Source organism: Macaca mulatta, chromosome 9 (genome assembly GCF_049350105.2).
Source record: "Macaca mulatta isolate MMU2019108-1 chromosome 9, T2T-MMU8v2.0, whole genome shotgun sequence".
Lineage (NCBI taxonomy): Eukaryota > Metazoa > Chordata > Mammalia > Primates > Cercopithecidae > Macaca > Macaca mulatta.
This window is the reverse complement of record NC_133414.1, coordinates 58,372,387-58,395,996: the sequence shown is the minus strand read 5'-3', so window position 1 is coordinate 58,395,996 and position 23,610 is coordinate 58,372,387. Positions and strand designations below refer to the sequence as shown.

General features: G+C 46.0%; 1 protein-coding gene across 1 annotated transcript in view; it reads right to left on the bottom strand.

Moving 5' to 3' along the window:
- ALOX5 (arachidonate 5-lipoxygenase) overlaps positions 1 to 12,030 on the bottom strand; it is a 60,695-nt gene extending 48,665 nt beyond the window's left edge. The window contains exons 1-2 of the mRNA XM_001102354.5: positions 11,817 to 12,030; positions 2,955 to 3,153 (exon numbers count right to left, since the gene is read on the bottom strand). Of these exons, the coding sequence (XP_001102354.2) occupies positions 2,955 to 3,153; positions 11,817 to 11,966 (349 nt within the window). The 5' untranslated portion in view covers positions 11,967 to 12,030. The remainder of the gene's footprint in view (positions 1 to 2,954; positions 3,154 to 11,816) is intronic.
- Positions 12,031 to 23,610: the final 11,580 nt, after the last annotated feature.

Sequence of the window (23,610 nt, the reverse complement as noted above, 5' to 3'; positions counted from 1 at the left end):
GCACTCAACATTCATCATCTCTTATATACCTTAAGGAACCAGCTAATCTCTTGGGCACCTCGACTCTGAGGTGCTGGATCTCTTCAGTTTCACTGGTATGAATAAGTCAGTACATGCACAATTGCAACATGCCAAGTTTAAAAAAGAGAATGGTCCTTCTCCTCTGGCCCCAAAGGTGTTTGAAGAATCTACCCAATGGCTGATGAAGTTCTGGGAGTATGACAGGATGAGAAAGCCTGGACTGATGGCAGAAGAGCTCAGCAGGGCAGGTTCCAAGGACTGACACAGTGCCTTAATGAAACTGTCCCTTCACACAGATGCTCTGGATCCATGGGGCCACAGTAATGGCCCTCTGACATTCATGTTCACCCAAGGTGTAGTGGTGAAATATTAGATTTAAGGGGTGATCATATGGTGAGTAACTGAATCACTTGTAGGTTGGCCCCCCCTCATTTCCAGGTTGTTCAAGGGATTGGTTGTTGTGCCATGTGGTGGATTAATAATCGGCCACAGCTGGGCGTGGTGGCTCACGACTGTAATCCTAGCAATTTGGGAGGCCAAGGCAAATGGATCACCTGAGGTCAGGAGTTCCAGACCACCCTGGCCAACATGGCAAAACCCTATCTCTAGTAAAAATACAAAAATTAGCCAGGCATGGTGGCTGGAGCCTGTAATCCCAGCTACCTGGGAGGCTGAGGCAGGAGAATCGCTTGAACCTGGGAGGCAGAGGTTGCAGTGAGCTGAGATCGTGCCACTGTCTTCCAGCTTGGGCAACAGAGCGAGACTTTGTCTCAAAATAATAATAATAATAATAACAACAATAATAATAGGCCACAAATTCTTTGACATTCCTTCCATTGAGAGATGGGGGGTCTGCATCCATCCCCTCCTCTGGAGTCTGGGTGGGCTCTGTGACTGCTTGGACCAGTAGAATATGGTGGAAGTTACAGTGTGCCAGTTTCTAGGCCCAAGCCTGAAGAGACTGGCAGCTTCAACTTTCTGTCTCTTAGAAAACTTGCTCTTGGAAGCCAGCCATCATGTAAGAAACGCAAGCACCCAGAGGACACTATTCTGTGAGAAGCCTTAAAGAATGAGACTCCATATGGACAGAGAGGCCAAGGAGCCTAGAGAGAAGAAGCCCCAGTTCCCTAAGCTGATGCTACATGGCCACAGATGAACCGCCCGGTGAAGCCTTTCCCAAATTCCTGACCTGCAAGAGCATGAACAAAATTAAATGGCTATTTAAAACTACCAAGGAGGTTGGTTTTACAGCAGTAGAGAGAGTGAAAATTGCTGGACAGCTTCTCTATGCTCACCCTCCAACCAGTGCTATCCCTGAAAGTGATTGGAATGAGATGCCTCAATGGGCTTCCCACTGGGAACTTTGACCAGAAAGGAGGGAATATATAGAGCAAGGAGAGGCCAATTACTCCCCAGCACCTTTCTACTGAGGGCCGCAGCTCCTCCAAGGGTACTGTCTCCAGGATACTTCTGGATTACTCCCACAACCTTCTCCCTCCACCTGCATCAGGACTAGTGGTGCTGATGGCCCCGCACTCTGCATGGTCCCTCTGTGCATGGGCCCACAGCTTTGTGATGCCCCTTTCTTAAACCCTCATCCTAGTGTACCATCTGTTTTTTGCCGAGATGAGCTGAAGGGTCTGCAGGAAGAAGGGCTTCATAACTGAGACCTTGGGTAGATGGGCAGGAGGGAGTTTCAGAGCCAGCATTTTCTAACTACCAGAAAAGGAGAAGTGCCCTCTCCACAACTTTCCACATTCTGACGACCACAAGAATAAATGAACTTTGTGATTTTTTTTCCTGTCATTAGGTAAGGGGACAAAAATCCTCTTATCTCCGTGTTCAGAAATATTCTGGAAATTTGGTTTCTTAAGTCAAACTCCACATCAGAAACGATGGGATGTGGCCTGGTAGCTTAAGAACAGCAGGTACATAATAACATTTTTATCCTTTGTCTCAGTTTTCTTAGCTATATAATGGGGATAATAGTCATTTCTTCCTACCTACCCCACCAGACTTCTGTGAAAAACACACTAGCTACAGGAAACTTGTCAAAGAGGAAGAGTTTGAAGCTGTCATGGCAGAAGCAGTGGCTTCCTCTTATTAGTACAGTGGCTGCCTGGCCTTTGAAGACTTAGCTTTCCAGGTTTAAACTGAGAGCAAGCAGAAGGGTTATGACTTGAAGTGAGGTAGGATTTTGCCGGGTACACTAGGAGGCTGGGTGTGCAAGGCAGTTCATTCAGGGAGAGTGGCCTTGGCTGACCTTGATGCCTGCTTCTCTCTCTGATGCTCTCTACCAGGTCAGCTGTGTGTTCCTTACAAAGAATGGCCTCCTGACTGGGATCTGACTAAGGGGAGCAGATTTGAGGTTCTTCTCTCTTTCAGCAAAAAGTGAGACTTGGGGTTGAAGAACTGGTAACTGTGATTTACAGGCCTGTCCATCGCCCCTCGGAGCTGGCACTTGGGGTGCTCCTTGTCCACCCCTTCACTCCCCAGGCCCACAAGGGCACCCCGAGCTTGCCTGAGCCCTACTGTGATCTCAGAGAGGGCAGGCTATGAACCTAGAAAGTGATGTCACACCCTGGCAACTGGAGAAGTGCCCCTCCAGGGGCATGTCCCATAGCTATCTGCCTCAGTGGGCCTTAGTTACCCACTGACAAAAAGGGAGGCACAACCCTCCCCTGTAGAACTGTAGCACAGAGTGAGGACATGATGGCAGTGAAGCCTAGGGCCACCTGCTCCACCCTCAGGGGCTTGGATGAATCCCAAAGAAAGTCACGCCTCCTGCAGGTGTGTCGAGACACAGGGCAGAGCCCTCCCACTTCTCGCCCCTGCACAGCAGTGTCATTCCTCCTATGACTACAGTGCTTTGAGGACAGGAAGAACTTTCGGTTCTCGGGAAGCCCGGGGCAGAAGGGGCCTGAGCTGCTCACCGCGTCCATCCCTCAGGACTACCTCGCCATCACCGGTGATCCAGCGGTAGCAGGGGAACTCGATGTAGTCCCCTTGGGGCGTCTTCAGCGTGATGTACTTCAGGTACCAGTCGTCATGCAGCCAGTACTTGCGCTTCTCGATTTTGACCAGCTGGATCTCGCCCAGTTCCTCATCCACAGTCACGTCGTACGAATCCACCTGGGAAGGAGGACAGGCAATCAGGCCATGTGTGGTCTCCTGAGCCTTTGTTCTGAAGGTATTAAGAATTTGTCACCCCAAAGTATGCTGCTCTGGCATAGGGACTATGCTGAATGAAAAGCACTTAAAAAAACAGCAGGTGCAAGATCACTCTGACATTCGTGCTGTTTCTTAGAAGCATGAGATGAAAGTCCCCTGTGAAAGATGTCCTCCCTACACCAAAAGGAAAGTAACACTCTTTTCATCAAGTTTGGGAAGCTGAAGCCAAAATAAATCCAAACAGATCTTGTACAACGCGCCCTGACCTCCCGAGTCACTTCTCTGACCAATTACCTGCCCTAGCCCAAGCCCCTTGGCCTTATCACCTTTCACAACTAATCATCCAATGCAGTATCTAAGGGGGATTGACTCTAACTGCTTCTTGGGGTCTTCATCTTTTTAAGAGGGCTCCCATGCCATGTACAACTTGTATTAAAGAAATCTGTATGCTTTTGCCCATGAATCTGTCTTATGCCGATTCTCAGGCCTAGCCAAAATGCGAAGAGGTAGAGTTCTGCCTCCACTAAAGTTCATGGAGCCAAGATGCTTCATGAACACCTTAAATGAACTCCTGAATTCATTTAGTCAAGACATTCACTGAAGGCCTGCCCCTGACAAGGCTCAGTGCTAAGACCCAGGCAGGTGGCAGAAATGGACAAGTCCTGGGCCCTACTCTTGAGGAGAGAGAATCCAGTGAGCCAGGACAGTGCCGTGCTGCTCAGAGGGCAACGTCTGCTGTCTGCACTTAGCTCAGGCTGGAGGATAGGGAGACGCCCAGGCTCATGCCTGCACCTGTGAGGCTGTGCCCAGTGAGGGTCCGCAGTTGCCCCCACATGGGACAGCCTTGTGGGAGGCCTTTACAACTGGTGATGGGCTTGCTGAAAGTGGATCTCCACAACGACGCTGGGAATGCAGGGGAGTTATGACCCCTTCCACAGATGAAGACAGCGAGGCTCAGTGACTCCCACCTCTGCCACTTAGAGCAGAGCTGGAGCCCCGCCCCAGGCCTTTCCATCACAGCCACTTCCTCTCTTTCCAGTTATCAGTGTAGCTAATAAGTGAGTGAAAATGGTGAGGCTTAGATACAGGGAACTTGCATGGATTTGAGTCCTCCTGGGACATCTGCAGTTCACAGCCGCATGGTGATGCCTAGGGAACAGTGAGATCAAGCGGCTCCGGCTGCACCTGTGGTATTACTGGTGGCAGGGTGAGACTGGCCTTGCAACTAGAAGGCACCACCCCAGGCTGTGTACAGCGCTGCTGCCCAGGCCTCCGGGACAAGGTTGCTTGGCCTCCTCCCTGCCAGGCTCCTGCTTCCAGGACACAGGTGGCTCTGAGGCAGCAGCCATAGCTTCTAGAGGGCTTGTGTCTCTGCAGCAATGGATGGCAAACAGGAAGGTGGGATGAGAGGCTCAGGCATTGCATTACATGTTCTGATGACCAGCAGGTTTGGAAAGCCCTGGACTTGATGCCCTCCAAGGCATTTTCTTTTTTATTTTGAGGTGGAGTCTCACTGTGTTGCTCAGGCTGGAGTACAGCGTCTCGATCGCGGCTCATTGCAACCTCCACTTCCAAGGTTCAAGTGATTCTTCTGCCTCAGACTCCCAAGTAGCTGGGACTACAGGCACCTGCTACCACATCTGGCTAAGTTTTGCATTTTTAGTAGAGACAGGGTTTCACCATGTTGGCCAGGCTGGTCTTGAACTCCTGACCTCAAGTTCCACCTGCCTCGGCCTCCCAAAGTGCTGGGATTACAGTCATGAGCCACTGTGCCTGGCCCCTCCAAGGCACTTTCTAAGTCAGATTAATCAACCCTTGAGCTTTATCCAAGGCAGCAGAACCTAGACTTCTCAGCACGATGGCAAAGTGGAAGGGGCAAGGGGTATCATCCTTTGTCTGAGCCCAGGCATCCCCATTCCATGCCCTGCCTCCAAGCTGCCAGGAGGACCCCTGGAGGGCTTCCTAAGAGGAATGGGAAGTCAAGTGTTTTCCGCAAACCTCTTGGCTCTGAACGCTGTGAGCAGTTTGGGGTGGCTGACACTGAGGCCAGACGCTTGTGGTCAGAAAGCGGAAGCTTCCTCCCTGTGCTCTGTGGTTTAGGCCAGAGGTCCTAGGAACAGTTTCTGATGGCAGAGGAACCAGGCCCATGTGCTGGGATGACATGTCTTGGATCCAGCCACATGTGGACCAGCCTCGGCCCCACGAGAATCCCCCTCCTGCGGGCAGAGTACCAGCCTCACCTTTCACCTCTGAGAAAGAGCCTTCCTGCCACAGCTCATCCTCAGGAGAGCAGGGCCACAGACAAGGCCTCGCCCATCATGGGCAGGGCGGGCAGATTCTGATGGGACAGGAGTCTCAGCATCTCAGGGGCTCAGGCTCATCTGGAGGAGTAGAGTGGGGGCTGAGTGGCCCAGGACTGGATAGGCATTGGGCCTGCCCCACGCCAGGCCCTGCACGCCACAGGGATTTACAGAGACCTCAGCTGCAGGTTGTGAGCCAAGACAGAGATTCCTGATCCCACTAATGATGGGAAGAGGGCAGTGAGGGGCAGAAGGCTGGGTGGGCCGTGGGGTCTGGAGCTCTGAATTCACATCCCAGCTTCAGGCAACTAGCTGGATGGCACATTGCTTCATTCTCTGAAGCTGTTTCTTCATCTACCCAAGGATGATAACCCCTCACTTACAGGACCATTGAGAAAACGAAGTGACACCGTCCTGGGTGGCCTCCTTTCTCCAGAGGCACAGGCCACTGGTTGTGTGTGTCAGAACCACCGGTGCCCCTTCCCGAATCCAGGAGGTTGCAGGACACCAGGCCCTGCACTGCCTGTGAGCTAGCACGGGCCCCTGCGTTGCAGCCCCTTCGTGACTACATGTGCCAATCCAAGTAACCAGAGCACACATGGGAGGAGGAAACTGAACCTGTGACCTCAAACCCCTTTGCTCAAAGCCCAGAAGGAACTCCTGAAAGGGTGGAGACAGGGCTGTGAGGACAGAGGGAGAGTGGGAGGCATTCTGAGTGCTGGTGGGGCAGGCAGAGCAAGTTCATGTGCAGTGAGGACTGAGGGGCGGCCACCAGAGGCCTGGGCCTGGGCCAGAGTGTGGCTGCTGCAGGGGAAGTGGCTTTCCTGTGGCTCTGAGGGGTTGGAGAGGGAGGAAGGTGTCCCTGGGGGATAGATGCCAGGAAAGCTGGAGGAGGGGCAGGAGAAGCTGAAGGGGACACTCTCATAGGAGGGAGGCGCCCAGTACCTTGGACTAAGAGGAGAGGGAGATGGGCCGAGGAGGCATTCCAGGACTGCACAGGTCCCACAGGGAGAGCCTGTTGTCTGCCTGGGGGTGATGACCCACACGAAGAGACTGAGCAGCTTCTCTGAAGAAGCGGACAGTGGGGTGACCCTCCAGCACATCTGTGGTGCAGTCACAGGGGACTGGGACACTCCTGGCCCCCTGCTCTATCCACACCTGCAGGCACCTGGTGGAGAGCCCCGAGTTTCACTTGGAGTAAAATCACTAGGCAGATTTACGAGGACTCCATCTGCCATCTGACGGAGCCTTCCACATCAGGAGGGGGCCAGGCCTGCAGTCTGGCGGTCTATGGCCAGCCCAGCCACTTTCCTGGTGCTGGCTTCAGGCCTGAATGTGATAAGAGGTGAACAAGGGGCGGAGGGCTCCAGCCTCGACCCAACTCAGGAAGTAAAATACAAAGCTTGGTGGCTGTGGTTCCAACATCCCAGGGGGTACTACTGGAAGAATGACAGATAGAGAAAGGCCTCCCTCCAGGAAAATACCAGGGTCACATGTGTCAAACTGCCAAGTAAGGTCTTTGGAAGGTGTGTGGAACTACAGTGCCCATCTTCCTCCCTCCTCTGTGGGCCAAGTACACTGGGCTGATGCTGTATTTGTCTATTAGATGTGACACATTAAATTCTCAGGTGACACATTGAATTATGATGGGCACTATCAACAGTGGACACCCCACAACAGGCCCTCAGGAAGCACTGGACCTGGGAATGGCCGAGCAGGTGACTGTCCTGCTTTATAGATAGAAACTGAGGCTCAGAGACCAATGGTGGCCTCAAGATCAGAACCTACACCTGTGTGATGGCCAAGCCCAGGTTCCTCCCACAGTTCCCCAAGGCCACATCTTGAGAAAAGCCCTGAACCAGAAGCTAGAAGGCCTAGCTTTGAGCCCTGGTTCGTACACTGGATGGAGTATAAAGGGGCAATGCGGAGTGGCGTGGAAGGACAGTGTAAAAGCTTCATAAGAGAGGGTATTTGAGGCAGCTTTTGGGGGCTGATCAGATTTCAGAGGGGAGGTTAGCAGGAGGACGGGCATGGGTAGGACATTTCAGATGTGGAGAACTGGGAGGGCAGGGTCCCCAGGGGAATTCACACGTGGGAGGAGGAAGGCTGGGCACAGTTTCTGGGGACAGAAGTGGGTGGCGTGGTGGTGCAGATGCTGGAGAGAGACAAGGGAACACCTGCAACTCACCGGCCTCCTTTCACAAGGGGCCACTTTGCTGATTTTGCTTATTGCTTTTAACTTTTTATTGGATATGTAGTTTTAAAGCTTTTGAATATTTCAGCAAAGTGTGAGTTGGTCAGTTTTCATGTGAGCTTTCTATCAGCATTTTAGGAAAGTTTTCATCTGCCTTTCATCAGATTTCTGCTGTTGCTGGGACAGGGAAATGGATCTCTCTGCAGAAGCAAGGATGTGTGCCCCAGCTCCAGGCTACCCATATTGGAGGGGGACCAATGAGGGGCTTGTGGAAGGAGGAGGCTGTAGAACAGAGAGGAAGACTGGGGGTCAGATAAAACAGAGACTCGGGATGAGAGAGGAGGAGGTTATGGGGAAGAGCTGGGGAGAGCAAGGGATGGAGAGAGGGATGGGGACAGTGGATAGGGAGACCAAGGGGCAGAGAAGGGGAAAATGTGGGACAGAGAGCCAGAGATTGAGGGAGCAGAGAAGGGGCCTCCAAGAGGTGGCTGGAAGACAGTGTAGAGAAAAATTCAGAGCAGAAGAGAAGGGAGAGTTGTAAGGCAGAGAGCAGAAATGGGGAGCATTGAGGGGACTGGGAACAGGGGAAGGAAGAGGAGGCAGAAGAGGGGGCAGAATGTAGGGAAAAGATGGCTCAGAGGGGAAGACTGGGAGATGACAGAGGGATTGAGGGTCATAACAAAGAAATATTTATGATCCACTAATATATTTCCATTCACAAGAAAGAGGTATTCTAGAATTAATTTTTCATGAATGTTAGAATACTCACTGACTATATTTAAGAAGCATGTATCGTTATAAGACTTTTCTACACTTGTTGAACACATTCAAGTATCATATATTAAACACCACCCTATTACCCTTAGCTTTCTTAAAAGTACTAGCACGGAATGAAATGGGCCAACTAAGATTTCTCAGAAACCTTCAGATCTGTTACAGTCATCGTATCCGATCTGAATTACTTTAAATTTACAGAGTTAAAGAAACAAATCAGGCCGGGCGCGGTGGCTCAAGCCTGTAATCCCAGCACTTTGGGAGGCCGAGACGGGCGGATCACGAGGTCAGGAGATCGAGACCATCCTGGTTAACACGGTGAAACCCCGTCTCTACTAAAAAAATACAAAAAACTAGCCGGGCGAGGTGGCGGGCGCCTGTAGTCCCAGCTACTCGGGAGGCTGAGGCAGGAGAATGGCCTAAACCCGGGAGGCGGAGCTTGCAGTGAGCTGAGATCCGGCCACTGCACTCCAGCCTGGGTGACAGAGCGAGACTCCGTCTCAAAAAAAAAAAAAAAAAAAAAGAAACAAATCAACTTGTTAAATTTGCCTAGACTTGGGTTAGCCTCTGGAAATAAGGCCATTCTGTGTAGGATCCTGGCTTTCTCCAGCAGACAGTGGGGAGCCAAGGAAGACACAACTGTTTATAGGATAATCCCACCTGCAAAGAGCTTGATTCCCAGTCCTGACTGAACCACTATGCAGAACTCTGATGAGAATAACAAGGGACTTGTGACTCACTTTTATCAAGGAAAAAATCAGTCCTGTTCATTATTCGACTGAACTATGCCCTAGAGGAGGAGGATGTGGACCTGCCAATAACTTGGAAATGATTGAATTGTGTGGCAATACCTTTATTGTTATTGCTATCATTACTACTGTTAACAATACAGATTTTAACACTTTTCCCTGTAAAATGGGATAACCTTGTCTTCTCAGCAAGTACCTCCTCTAGGGTTTTTCTTTTACCTTTACCCAAAAAGGATGATTGTCTTTACAGATACCAAGCTGGGAGAATGAGGAAGTAGTTTTGGGCTGGGCAAGAGAAAGTGTGGAGTAACTTTGCATCAACAGGAACTTTCTCAAAAGCTGAATTTTTCAAGGAAACTTTCAGCCTTAGCTGGTTCCCCACCCTGCGGTAGCCCCCACCCCCATCCCCCCCACCCCCTGATTTAGAGCTCTCTCAACCCAATGGAAATGTGACATGCAAACCTCTCCTGAAATTTGCGCCCGGGATTCCGGCTGAGGTGTTTAATTATAATGTCATTTGAATGACTTTTCAGGGTGGGGAAGACAGACCCAGAGAGGGAGATAGTAGACAAAACAGTGCCTTCACTCTTCGTCCGAAGAGCCCGCTATGGCCATGTTAGGGTGTCCCCTCCAGGGGGAAAAGCCCGTGCCACGCAGTGTGAGCACACCGATGGCCTGTGCTTCTAGAACCTTATGATGTGTGGAGGAGAATGGGGAGGGGAAAGCACTTACAAAGGGGAAGTAGTCTGTATCCTGTCCTTCTCCCCTAGGTGTGGGGGAATCCATGAAATAACGGAAGTAAATGAAGGTGCATCAGAAATGGCAGAGCGAGCCATCACCCTAAATGGATGACACATTAACTCCAAGGCACAGCAGTCCTCAGGGCCAGTTCCCTGACTGGGGCAACTAAGCAACTGAAGGTTGGTCTTGTACTCAACGCCTAACTCTTCTTGAAGGGAGCTCAAGCCAGGTTGCTAACGACCTTGGCTGAGGACCATGTCGTGCTACAGCGAGGGTCTGAGGCTCCTGGATAGGAATCGAACTCATGGAGAGGTTGGAATCCATAAAAAGAATCATTTTTACTTACTTCAGGCTCTGCACACCTAAAAGATGGCAAATTTTATCCAAGAATAATCAGTTGAAACATGAACTTGCCAGTTGTATTTGTCCATTATAAGCAATTTCATACGGTTTGATCAAATAGTAAACTAAATGGTGAGAAGGCAGCTTGGTAAAGTCTAAATCTTTTTGGTCCAGTTAGGAGCTGGGGTGGGGGTGGAAGGGAACTGATATTCCCTGTGCACATGCAGTATGTCTGGGACTATTACCAGTCATTTATGGAGCGCTTCCTCTGCCAGGTACTGAAGTAGGCATTTCTGGTTTTTGTTTTTTTTTTTTTTTTTTTTTTTTGAGACGGAGTCTCACTTTGTCGCCCAGGCTGGAGTGCAGTGGCACCATTTCGGCTCACTGCAAGCTCCGCCTCCTGGGTTCACGCCATTCTCCTGCCTCAGCCTCCCAAGTAGCTGGGACTATAGGCATGCACCACCACGCCCGGATAATTTTTTGTATTTTTAGTAAAGACGGGGTTTCACCGTGTTAGCCAGGATGGTCTCGATCTTCTGAGCTCGTGATCCGCCCGCCTCGGCCTCCCAAAGTGCTGGGATTACAGGCGTAGGCATTTCATTAAAGGCTCAGTGAGAACTGCGACCTGCCCATGCTCATGGAAAAGAGTCCTGGGGCTGGAATTCAGGTCCAGATCAGCATTAGGAACTAGCTTCCAAATGCTGAGGGCTCCCCCGAGTCCTCACACCTAGCGTGGAAGTGTTCCCTGGTGTACATTCTGCTGGGAGGGAGTGCAGCCCCTCCATTTAAGAAAGGCCTCTCCTCGCCTGGGTTCTGTTCCTTCCCTTTAATTTTCTCTGGGGCCTGTCCTGAGAATGTAAGCTGCCCAGGTGCTGTCTGAGCCACCAGATGGGCCTGGGCTCACCCACGACTCATGGACCAGACTGAAGTCAACCCTCCACTTTACAGCTGGGGAAACTGAGGCCCAGACTAAAGGTAGAGTGAGCTGATGGTCATGTCTGGACGAAACTCAGGCCTCTGGACCCGCTGACCTGCACCCTCCCCCACGGCTCACAGCATGCTGCTCTGAGGTGCCCTCAGAGTTCTGTGAGCATGACCCCTCTGCCTCTCCCTCCCAGTGCCACCTGCGGAAGGAGCCTGAGGAAGCGGTGGCACAAGAAATGCGGACCAGTGAAGGCGGCTCCAGAGCCTCCGAACCCAGATCTTGAAGTGGAGAGGAAACCTTGGGCCTTCTCCTCCCAGGGAAGACGTGCGGCGCCCTGCAGACGGCACGCGGGAAGTCTCCCGTTTCCCACGCGGGTCGCGGCCGCAGTCAGGGGTCCTGGACGCTTCCCCACCGGGGTACCTACCGGCCGCTGGGAGCCCAGGGCGCGCCCCACCGCTGTTCTGCCCGCCCCGACGGAGTCCTAGACACCCCCACCCCTGTCCGGGCCGCCCCGACGGGCCCTCAGCGCCCCCGCCCAGGCCTCTGCGTTCCAAACCGGGTCCCGGACGCCCCCCAGCCCGCGCCCCGCCCACGCTCACCGCGCCGCGCTCGAAGTCGTTGTAGAAGGGCTTGTCCAGCAGGTGCTTCTCGCTGCAGCCCGCCGAGCCCAGGAGGCTGAGGTAGATGTAGTCGTCAGTGCCGGCAAACCACTGGCTGCCAGTGGCCACGGTGACCGTGTAGGAGGGCATGGCACGGGCCGCGGGCGCAGCGAGCGCGGGGAGCCTCGGCTCGGCTGTCCAGGCGTCCGAATCTGGCGCCGCAGCCTCCTCCCACCACTGGTCGGGGCCCCGGTCCCGGCCCCGCCCCGGCCTGGCCCCCGGCTCCCGGCCGCCCCCGCCCCGGCCCCCACAGTACTTCCCTCCCACCCTTCACACGGCGCCGACTGCGCTGGACCTCGCCTTGGACTGGGCAGGGGGCCTCGCTCCTGGGTCTCTCCTCCTCAGCAAGGTGTCTGTATCTGCAGCCAGGGGACTGCGGCAACCTCGGCTGCCATCCCTCATCCATTCGTTCACTCGGTCTCTCCTGCATTGCTTCCACCCTTTGTCCTGCCTGCCTGCCTTGGCTTCGCCTGTAGGCGCTGGGGTGGAGCTGCGGGGATCCCCTAGAAATCTAGCCGCAGCCTCTGCTCTCCGCAAGTTCTCAGTGCCACGCCGCGGTATTTAGAGCAGGGGTGCTCCGAGAGTCTGTAGGGGAAGAGCGACCCATGGGGGAATCAGGAGGGCTTCCTGGAGGAGGCCACCCCAGCGCTGATACAAAGTTTGGATTCTGGAGCACAGAGGCTCCCTCAGCGCCGGCGTCCTCACTGGCTGGACCTGCGGCTTCTGGCCGGGGGGCAGGCGGGCGCCGAGACCGCGCCCAGGCCGGGAGATGGTCATTGCTCGCAGGAGGCAAGCTGGACTGGGTCACCACACCTGGACGTCCGAGGCTGTCTAGGGGAGGCCAGGGATCACGGGTCGGCTCTCTAAATCGCGGCAGGCAAATGCTTGGAAGGGGTGTAGAATATGGAGAAGGTTTTGCGCGCCCCTGGGCTGCTTCCCGCGCCTGGGGCCTGACCCCCAGGTCCCCGCCCACTCCCGGCTCCCGCCTTCCCCATCCCAGTCGGCAGCGCAGGGTCTGACGGGCACACACTCAATCGCGTGTAACGATCTCGGCTAAGTTTAAACACCAGCGCACCATGCGTGGGGCGGCCGGGATGTGAAATTCCCAAAGGCGGCTGCCTACGCTCTCACCAACGCTTCATGTCTGTGAAGCAGCAGAGTCCCTGTAGCGTCTCCTCATGCTATCTTGGTTTTGTGCACCTGGCAAATGGCGTTGAACATATTTTCAGATGCTTATTGGCTATATCTTTGGAGAGATGTATATTAAGATACTTGAGTCTTTGGAAAATTAGGCTATTTATCTTTTTTTTTTTTTTTTTTACCATTGAATTGCATTATTTATGTATCCTAGATAGAAGTCTCTGATCGGATATATGACTTACAGGCATTTTTATTGCTTCTGCGGGTTGTGTTTTCACTTTCTTGATGATATTTGAAGCACAAAAATATTTAAGTCCAATTTCTTTTGTGATGTTGGGGTCATATCTAAGAAACCACTGCCTACAATAAGATCTTAAAGATTTACTCGTACGTTTTCCTCTAGGATTATTATAATTTTAGCTTTTCATTTACATTCGTGATCCGTTTTAAGTTAGTTGTTATGCATGCTGTGATAGAGGAATTCAAATTCATTGTGTTGCATGTGCATGTCCGGTTGTCCATGCATCATTTGTTGAATTCATTATTCTTTTCCCATTGCGTTGTCTTGACACCTTATTAAAAAGTAATTCATTATAAACATAACGGTTTATTTCTGGACATTCGATTCTAGTCCATTGATCTGTAATGTACATGCTATACAGTGCGACACTACTTGATTACCTCAGTGTTATAGTAAGTTTTGAAATTGGAAAATGTTAATCCACCAACGCTGTTCTTTATTTTTCAATATTGTTTTGGTTATTCTGGATCCTTTGAGATTCCTTATAAATTATAGAATCAGCTCGTCAATTTCAGCCAAAAAGCAAGCTGGGATATCGATAGGGGTTGAGGTGAAGCTACAGATCAATTTGGGGAATATTGTCACTTTAACAATATTAAGTCTTCTGATCCAAAGAATATGTTTCAGTTTATTTAAATATTATCTTTCCCTCCCCTCCCTTCCCCTCCCTTTCTCTCCCCTCCCTTTCCCTCCCCTCCGCTCCCCTTCCCTTCCCTTCTGTTCCCTTCCCTTCTCTTTCTTTCCTTTTTTTTTTTTTTCCGAGATGGAGTCTCCCTCTGTTGCCCAGGCTGAAGTGCAATGGTGCAATCTCGGCTCACTACAACCTCTGCTTCCCGGGTTCAAGTGATCAATTTACTTAAATCTTTTCTGATTTATTTCAAAATATTTTGTAGTTTTCAGTGCACTTTTTTATTTCTAAATAATTTATTTTTGATACTATTGTAAAGAGAATTTTAATTCATTTTGGGATTGTTAATTGCTAGTGTATAGAAAAACACTTGATTTTTGTACATTCATTTTATATTCTGCAAACTTGCTGAACTTGTTTATTAGTTCTAATGGTTTGTGCGTATGCACATGTGCATATTTTCTATATGCAAGATCATGTCATGAGCGAGTAGAGATAGTTTTACTTCTTCTTTTATCTGGAAGCCTTTTATTTCTTTTTCATGGATAATTGCCCTAGCCAGAACCTCAGTACAAGGTAAAATGGAAGTGGCAAAAGTAGGCATCTTTGTCTTGTTCCTGGTTCAAGAGGTGAACGCCCAGCCTTTCACTATTAAGTCTGATGCCGGCTGGGGGTTTTCACAGGTGTCATCTATCAGGTTGCGGGAGTTCTCTTTTATTCCTTTTGTTTTAAAGTGTTTTTATCATGAAAGGATACTGACTCTTATCAAAATAGTTTCCTGTATCAGTTGAGATATGCAATTTTTCCTTTATGCTATATTAATATTATGATTATTTTTATTTAAAAATATTTGATTGACAAATAAAAATTTCTATTTCAAGGTGTAAAATGTGATGATTTGATATATTTATATATTGAATGCTGATTGTGACAGTCAAATTAACATATCCATCACCATCTATAGTTACCGTTTGTGAGTGTGTTTTTGTAGGGGGTGCTGGGGATGCTTAAAATCTGCTCTTATCCAATTTAAAGTAATAACACAGTTATAAACTATAGTCACTATGCTGTACATTTGATCCCCGGAACTTATTCATCTTTTTTTTTTTGAGACAGGGTTTCACTCTGTCACCCAGGCTGCAATGCAGTGGCACAATTTTGGCTGACTGCAGCCTTGACTTTCTAGTTTCAAATGATCCTCCCACCTCAGCCACCTGAATAGCTGGGACTACAGTATGTGCCACCACTCCCAGCTAATTCTTTTATTTTTTGTAGAGAGGAGGTCTCACTTTCTTGCCTAGGCTGGTCTCAAGCAATCCCTCCGCCGCAGCCTTCCAAAGTGTTGGAATTACCAACATGAGCCATTTCACCTGGCCTTCATCTTATAACTGAAAGTTTATACTCTTTGCCCAACATTTTTTTTGTTCCCCACATCCCCTACCTCCTGATAAATACTGTTCTACTTTATAGGTCTTCAAGTTTGAAATTTTTAGATTCCACATGTAAGTGAGATCATACAATATTTGTCTTTCTGTTTCTGGCTTATTTCACTTAGCATAATGTCCTCTGGGTTCATTCATATTGTCACAAATGGCAGGGTTTCCTTCTTTGTTATGGCTGAAAAATAGTCCATTGCGTATGTATAAATGCACACACACACCCACACACACCAACCACATTTTCTTTATCCATTGGTGGACATTTAGATTTTTTCATTATCATAGCTACTGGGAATAAAGCTGCAGTAAACATGGAAGTACAGATATCTCTTTGACATAGTGATTTGATTCCTTTAGATGTGCATTCATAAGTGGAATTGCTAGATTGTATGGTAGTTCTATTTTTATTTTTTGAGGAACCTCCATTCTATTTTCCATAATGGCGTTGCAATTTACATTTCTACCAACAGTGTACAAGGGTTCTTTTTTCTCCATGCCCTTGCCAATATTCATTGTCTCTTGCATTTTTCATAATAGCTTTCCTAACAGGTGTGGGGTGATATCTCATTGTGGTTTTGATTTGCATTTCTCTGATGATTAGTGATGTTGAACGTCTTCTCCTACACTCGTTGGCCATCTGTGTGTCTTCTTTGAAAAAATGTCTATTCAGGCCCTTTGTCCATTATAAAACAGGTTATTACTTTTTTGCTATTAAGATATGTGAGTTCCTTACATACTTTGCATATTTTGATATTAACTTCTTATCAGGTATATGGTTTGCAAATATTTCCCTCCATTCTGTAGGTTGCCTTTTCATGTTGTTGACTTTCTTTTGCCATGCAGAAGCTTTTTAGTTTGATGTAGTCCTACTTGTTTATTTTTTCAAAAGTCTGTGCTTTTGGTGTAATATCCCAAAAAATTATCGTCAAGGCCAATGTCAAGGAGCTTTTCCCCTATGTTTCCCTCTAGGAGTTTTTGGTTTCAGATCTTACATTTAAGTCTTTAATTCATTTCAAGTTAATTTCTGTATATTAACTTGGGTCCAGTTTTGTATATTAAAAGGGTCTAATTTTATTCTTTTGTATGTGGACATGCAGTTTTCCCAACACCACTTATTGAAGAGATGAGATTATTATTAATTTTATTTATAGCTATTGCAAATGGGAAATGGGATTACTTCCTTGATTTCCTTTTCAGATTGTTTGCTATTGGCATATAGAAATGCTATGGATTTTGTATGTTAACTTTGTATCGTGAAACTTTACTGAATTTATCAGTTCTAGTCTTTTTTTAATGGAGTCTTTAGGTTTTTTCCAAACAAATCATACTATCTGCGAACAAGGGTAATCCAACTTTTCTCTTCCCAGTTTGGATGCCCTTTATTTCTGTCTCTTGTCTGTTCTAGCTAGGACTTTCAGTACTATGTTCCACTAACACTGATGAAAATCAGCATACTTGTCTTGTTCCAGATCTTAGAGGAAAGGCTTTCGGTTTCTCCCCATTTAGTATGATTCTAGCTGTAAGTCTGTCATATATGTCTGTTTATTATGTTGAGGTATGTTCCTTCTATCTCCAGTTTTTTTGAGGGTTTTTGTCATGAAGAGATGTTGAATTCTCTCAAGTACTTTTACAGCATCAATTAACATGACCATATGGTTTTTCTTCTTCATTCTGTTGATATGATATGTTACATTGATTGATTTGTATATGTTGAACCATACTTGCATCCCTGGGATAAATCCAATTTGGTCGTAATGAATGATTTTTAATGTGTTGTTGGATTCAGTTTGCTAGCATTTTTTGAGGATTTCTGCATGAATATTCATGTGAGATATTGGCCTATAGTTTTCTTTTTTTGATGTGCCTTTGGTTTTGATATTGGAGCAGTAACAGCCTAATAGAATAAGTTTGGAAATATTCCCTCCTCTTCTATTTTTTGGAATAGTTTGAGTAGGATTGGGATTAGTTCTTCTTTAAGTGTTTGATAGAATTCAGCAGTGAAGCCATTGGGTCTCAGGCTTTTCTTTGTTGGGAGAATTTTTATTATGGCTTTGATCTTGTTACTTGTTTTTGGTCTGTTCAGATTTTGAATTTCTTCATGGTTGAATCTTGGTAGGTTGTGTGTGTCTAGGAACTTATCCATTTCTTCAAGATTTTCCAATTTTTGGTATATAGTTGCTCACAGTAGCCACTAATGATCCTTTGAATTTCTGCAGTATCAGTTATAATGTCTGCTTTTTCATCTCTGTTTTTATTTATTTGGATCTTTTCTTTTTCTTAGTCTGGCTAAATGTTTGTCACTTTTGTTTATCTTTTTAAAAACCAATGTTTCATTTTTGTTGATCTTTTGTATTGTTTTCTTCATTTCAATTTTATGTATTTCTTTTTTGGGGGTTGGGAAGTTTAGAGAATGGATTGGTAGAGAAGTTTAATGGTATACGTCACTGATGCTTAAAAATTGTACAGTCTAACAAGTGATCTCACTGTTTCTAAACTGCATTCTACTATCCCGATGTGAAAAAGGGAAATGGAAACTTTTTCACAGAATTGAAATTTAGATAAGAAAATCTAAACTTAAGGTTGCTATTTTTGCTATTTACTATTGTGATCTGGTGTTACCCTGGCACCATGGAAAGTGCAAAATTGAAAGCCATCTGCTTCCCAGCCACTCCTAATGTTGGAAGGGGATTTATTTTAACAATTTGGTGTATACACCTGAATACTTTCCATGTGTATCCAGACACATATGTGCACATGCAGAGTTATATTAGTTATACTCATCTACAATTTGCTAGTAACATTTTCTTTTTTTAATTTTTTATTTTTATTATACTTTAAGTTCTAGGGTACTTGTGCACAACGTGCAGGTTTCTTACATAGGTATACATGTGCCATGTTGGTTTGTTGCATCCATCAACTCGTCATTTACATTAGGTGTTTCTCCTAATGCTATCCCTCCCCCAGCCCACCACCCACCGACAGGCCCTGGTGTGTGATGTTCCCTGCCCTGTGTCCAAGTGTTCTCATTATTCAGTTCCCACCTATGAGTGAGAACATGTGGTGTTTGTTTTTCTGTTCTTGTCATAGTTTGCTGAGAATGATGGTTTCCAGCTTCATCTATGTCCCTGCAAAGGACATGAACTCATCCTTTTTTGTGGATGCATAGTATTCCATGGTGTATATGTGCCACATTTTCTTAATCCAATCTATCATTGATGGACATCTGGGTTTGTTAGAAGTCTTTGCTATTGTGAATAGTGCCACAACAAACATATGTGTGCATATGTCTTTATAGTTGCACCATTTATAATCCTTTTGGTATACACCCCATAATGGGATGGCTGGGTCAAATGGTATTTCTAATTCTAGATCCTTGAGGAATCGGCACACTGTCTTCCACAATGATTGAACTAATTTACACTCCCACCAACAGTGGAAAAGCATTCCTATTTCTCCACGTCCTCTCCAGCATCTGTTGTTTCCTGACTTTTTAATGATCACTATTCTAACTGTCATGAGATGGTATCTCATTGTCGTTTTGATTTGCATTTCTCTGATGACCAGTGATGATGAACATTTTTTCATGTGTCTGTTGGCTGCATAAATGTCTTCTTTTGAGAAGTGTCTGTTCTTATACTTTGCCCACTTTTTGATAGGATTGTTTTTTTCTTGTAAATTTGTTTAGGCTCTTTGTAGATTCTGGATATTAGCCCTTTGTCAGATGGGTAGATTGCAAAAATTTTTTCCCATTCTGTATGTTGCCTGTTCACTCTGATGGTAGTTTCTTTTGCTGTGCAGAAGCTCTTTAGTTTAATTAGATCCTGTTTGTCAATGTTGGCTTTTGTTGCCATTGCTTTTGGTGTTTTAGTCATGAAGTCTTTGCCCATGCCTATGTCCTGAATGGTATTGCCTAGGTTTTCTTCTAGGGTTTTATGGTTAAATGGTCTTACATTTAAGTCTTTAATCCTTCTTGAACTAATTTTTGTATAAGATGTAAGGAAGGGATCCAGTTTCAGCTTTCTACATATGGTTAACCTGTTTTCCCAGCACCATTTATTAAATAGGGAATCCTTTCCCCATTTCTTGTTTTTGTCAGGTTTGTCAAAGGTCAGATTGTTTTAGATGTGTGGTGTTATTTCTGAGGCCTCTGTTCTTTTCCATTGGTCCATATATCTGTTTCGGTACCAGTACCATGCTGTTTTTCTTACTGTAGCCTGGTAGTATAGTTTGAAGTCAAGTAGTGTGATGCCTCCAACTTTGTTCTTTTTGCTTAGAATTGTCTTGGTTATGCGGGCTCTTTTTTGGTTCCATATGAACTTTAAAGTAGTTTTTCCCAATTCTGTGAAGAAAGTCATTGGTAACTTGATGGGGCTGCCATTGAATCTATAAATTACCTTGGGCAGTATGGCCATTTTCATGATATTGATTCTTCCTATCCATTAGCATGGAATGTTCTTCCATTTGTTTGTGTCCTCTTTTATTTCATTGAACAGTTGTTTGTAGTTGTCCTTGAAGAGTTCCTTCACATCCCTTGTAAGTTGGATTCCTAGGTATTTTATTCTCTTTGCAGCAACTGTGAATGGGTGGTCACTCATGATCTGGCTCTCTGTTTGTCTGTTATTGGTGTATAGGAATACTTGTGATGCTTGAACATTGATTTTGTATCTTGAGACTTTGCTGAAGTTCTTTATCAGCTTAAGGAGATTTTGGGCTGAGACGATGGGGTTTTCTGAATACACAATCATGTCATCTGCAAACAGAGACAATTTGACTTCTTCTTTTCCTAATTGAATACCCTTTATTTCTTTCTGTTGTCTGATTGCCCTGGCCAGCTCTTCCAATACTATGTTGAATAGGAGTGGTGAGAGAGGGCATCCTTGTCTTATGCCAGTTTTCAAAGGGAATGCTTCCAATTTTTGCCCATTCAGCATGATATTGGCTGTGGGTTTCTCACAAATAGTTCTTATTATTTTGAGATATGTCCCATCAATACATAGTTTATTGAGAGTTTTTAGCATGAAGGGCTCTTGGATTTTGTCAAAGGTCTTTTCTGCATCTATTGAGATAATCATGTAGTTTTTGTCATCGGTTCTGTTTATGTGATGGATTACATTTATTGATTTGTGTGTGTTGAACCAGCCTTGCATCCCAGGGATGAAGCCTACTGGATTGTGGTGGATAAGTTTTTTGATGTGCTACTGGATTCGGTTTGCCAGTATTTTTTTCTTTTTCTCTTTTTTTTTTTTTTTTTTTTTTGAGACGGAGTCTCACTCTGTTCCCCAGGCTGGAGTGCAGTGGCACAATCTTGGCTCACTGCAAGCTCTGCCTCCTGGGTTCACGCCATTCTCCTACCTCAGCCTCCCAAGTAGCTGGGACTACAGGCGCCCGCCACCACGCCTGGCTAATTTTTTGTGTTTTTAATAGAGACGGGGTTTCACCGTGTTAGCCAGGATGATCTCGATCTCCTGACCTCGTGATCCGCCCACCTCGGCCTCCCAAAGTGCTGGGATTACAGGCGTGAGCCACTGTACCTGGTCGGGTTTGCCAGTATTTTGTTGAGGATTTTTGCATCGATATTCATCAGGGATATTAGTCTAAAGTTCTCTTTTTTTGTTGTGTCTCTGCCAGGCTTTGGTATCAGGATGATGCTGGCCTCATAAAATGAGTTAGGGAGGATTCCCTTTTTTGCTATTGATTGGAATAGTTTCAGAAGGAATGGTACCAGCTCCTCTTTGTACCTCTGGTAGAATTCGGCTGTAAATCCATCTGGTCCTGGAATTTTTTGGTTAGTAGGCTATTAATTATTGCCTCAATTTCATAGCCTGTTATTGGTCTATTTAGAGATTCTACTTCTTCCTGTTTAGTCTTGGGAGGGTGTATGTGTCCAGGAATTTACCCATTTCTTCTAGATTTTCTATTGAATTGTGTAGACGTGTTTATAGTATTCTCTAATGGTAGTTAGTATTTCTGCGGGATCAATGGTGATATCCCCTTTATCTTTTTTTATTGTGTCTATTTGATTCTTCTCTCTTTTCTTCTTTGTTAGTCTTGCTAGTGGTCTATCAATTTTGTTGATCTTTTCAAAAACCAGCTCCTGGATTCATTGATTTTTTTGAAGGGTTTTTGTGTCTCTATATCCTTCAGTTCTACACTGATCTTAGTTATTTCTTGCCTTCTGCTAGCTTTTGAATGTGTTGCTCTTGCTTCTCTAGTTATTTTCGTTGTGATGTTAGGTGTCAATTTTAGTTCTTTCCTGCTTTCTCTTGTGGGCTTTTAGTGCTATAAATTTCCCTCTACACACTGCTTTAAATGTGACCCAGAGATTCTGGTACGTTGTGTCTTTGTTCTCATTGGTTTCAAAGAACATCTTTATATCTGCTTTCATTTTGTTATTTACCCAGTAGTCACTCAGGAGCACTTTGTTCAGTTTCCATGTAGTTGTGCAGTTTTGAGTGAGTTTTTAAATCCTGGGTTCTAATTTGTTTGCACTGTGGTCTGAGAGACAGTTTGTTGTGATTTCTGTTCTTTCACATTTGCTGAGGAGTGTTTTACTTCCAACTATGTGGTCAATTTTGGAATAAGTGCAATGTGGTGCTGAGAAGAATGTATATTCTGTTGATTTGGGGTGTAGAGTTCTCTAGCTGTCTATTAGGTCCGCTCGGTGCAGAGCTGAGTTCAATTACTGGATATCCTTGTTAACCTTCTGTCTCGTTGGTCTGCCTAATATTGACAGTGGGGTGTTAAAGTCTCCCATTATTATTGTGTGGGAGTCTACATCTCTTTGTAGGTCTTTAAGGACTAGCTTTATGAATCTGGGTGCTCCTGTATTGGGTGCATATATATTTAGGATAGTTAGTTCTTCTTGTTGCATTGATCCCTTTACCATTATGTAATGGCTTTCTTTGTCTCTTTTGATCTTTGTTGGTTTAAAGTCTGTTTTATCAGAGACTAGGATTGCAACCCTTGCTTTTTTTTTTTTTTTCTTTCCATTTGCTTGATGGATCTTCCTCTATCCCTTTATTTTGAGCCTATGTGTGTCTCTGCATGTGAGATGGGTCTCCTGAATACGGCACACTGATGGGTCTTGACTCCATCCAATTTACTCATGTGTGTCTTTTAATTGAGGCATTTAGCCCATTTACATTTAAGGTTAATATTGTTGTGTGCGAACTTGATCCTGTCATTATGATATTAGCTGGTTATTTTGCCTGTTAATTGTTGCAGTTTCTTCATAGCATCGATGGTCTTTACAATTTGGCATGTTTTTGCAGTGGCTGGTACTGGTTGTTCCTTTCCATGTTTAGTGCTTCCTTCAGGAGCTCTTTTAAGACAGGCCTGATGGTGACAAAATCTCTCACATTTGCTTTTCTGTGAAGGATTTTATTTCTTCTTGGCTTATGAAACTTAGTTTGGCTGGATATGAAATTCTGGGTTGAAAATTATTTTCTTTAAGAATGTTGAATATTGGCCCCTACTCTCTTCTGGCTTATAGGGTGTCTCTCGAGAGATCCACTGTTAGCCTGATGCGTTTCCCTTTGTGGGTAACCCGACATTTCTCTCTGGTTGCTCTTAACATTTTTTTCCTTCATTTCAACCATGGTGAATCTGACAATTATGTGTCTTGGTCTTGGAGTTGCTCTTCTTGAGGAGTATCTTTGTGGTGTTCTCTGTATTTCTTGAGTTCGAATGTTGGCTTGCCTTGCTAGTTTGGGGACGTTCTCCTGGATAATATTCTGAAGAGTGTTTTCCAACTTGATTTCATTCTCTCCATCACTTTCAGGTACACCAATCAAACGTAGATTTGGTCTTTTCACATAGTCTTATATTTCTTGGAGGCACTTTTCATTTCTTTTTATTCTTTTTTTCTCTAATCTTGTCTTCTTGCTTTATTTTGTTAATTTGATCTTTGATCACTGATATCCTTTCTTCCACTTGATTTAATCAGGTATTGAAGGTTGTGCATGCATCACGAAGTCCTTGTGCCATGGTTTTCAGCTCCATCAGGTCACGTAAGTTCTTCTCTACGCTGTTTATTCTAGTTAGCCAATCGTCTAACCTTTTTTCAAGGTTTTTAGCTTCCTTGTGATGGGTTAGAACATGCTCCTTTAGTTCGGAGTAGTTTGTTATTACCAACCTTCTGAAGCCTAATTCTGCCAACTTGTCAAAATCATTCTCCATCCAGCTTCGTCCCATTGCTGGCAAGGAGTTGTGATCCTTTGGAGGAGA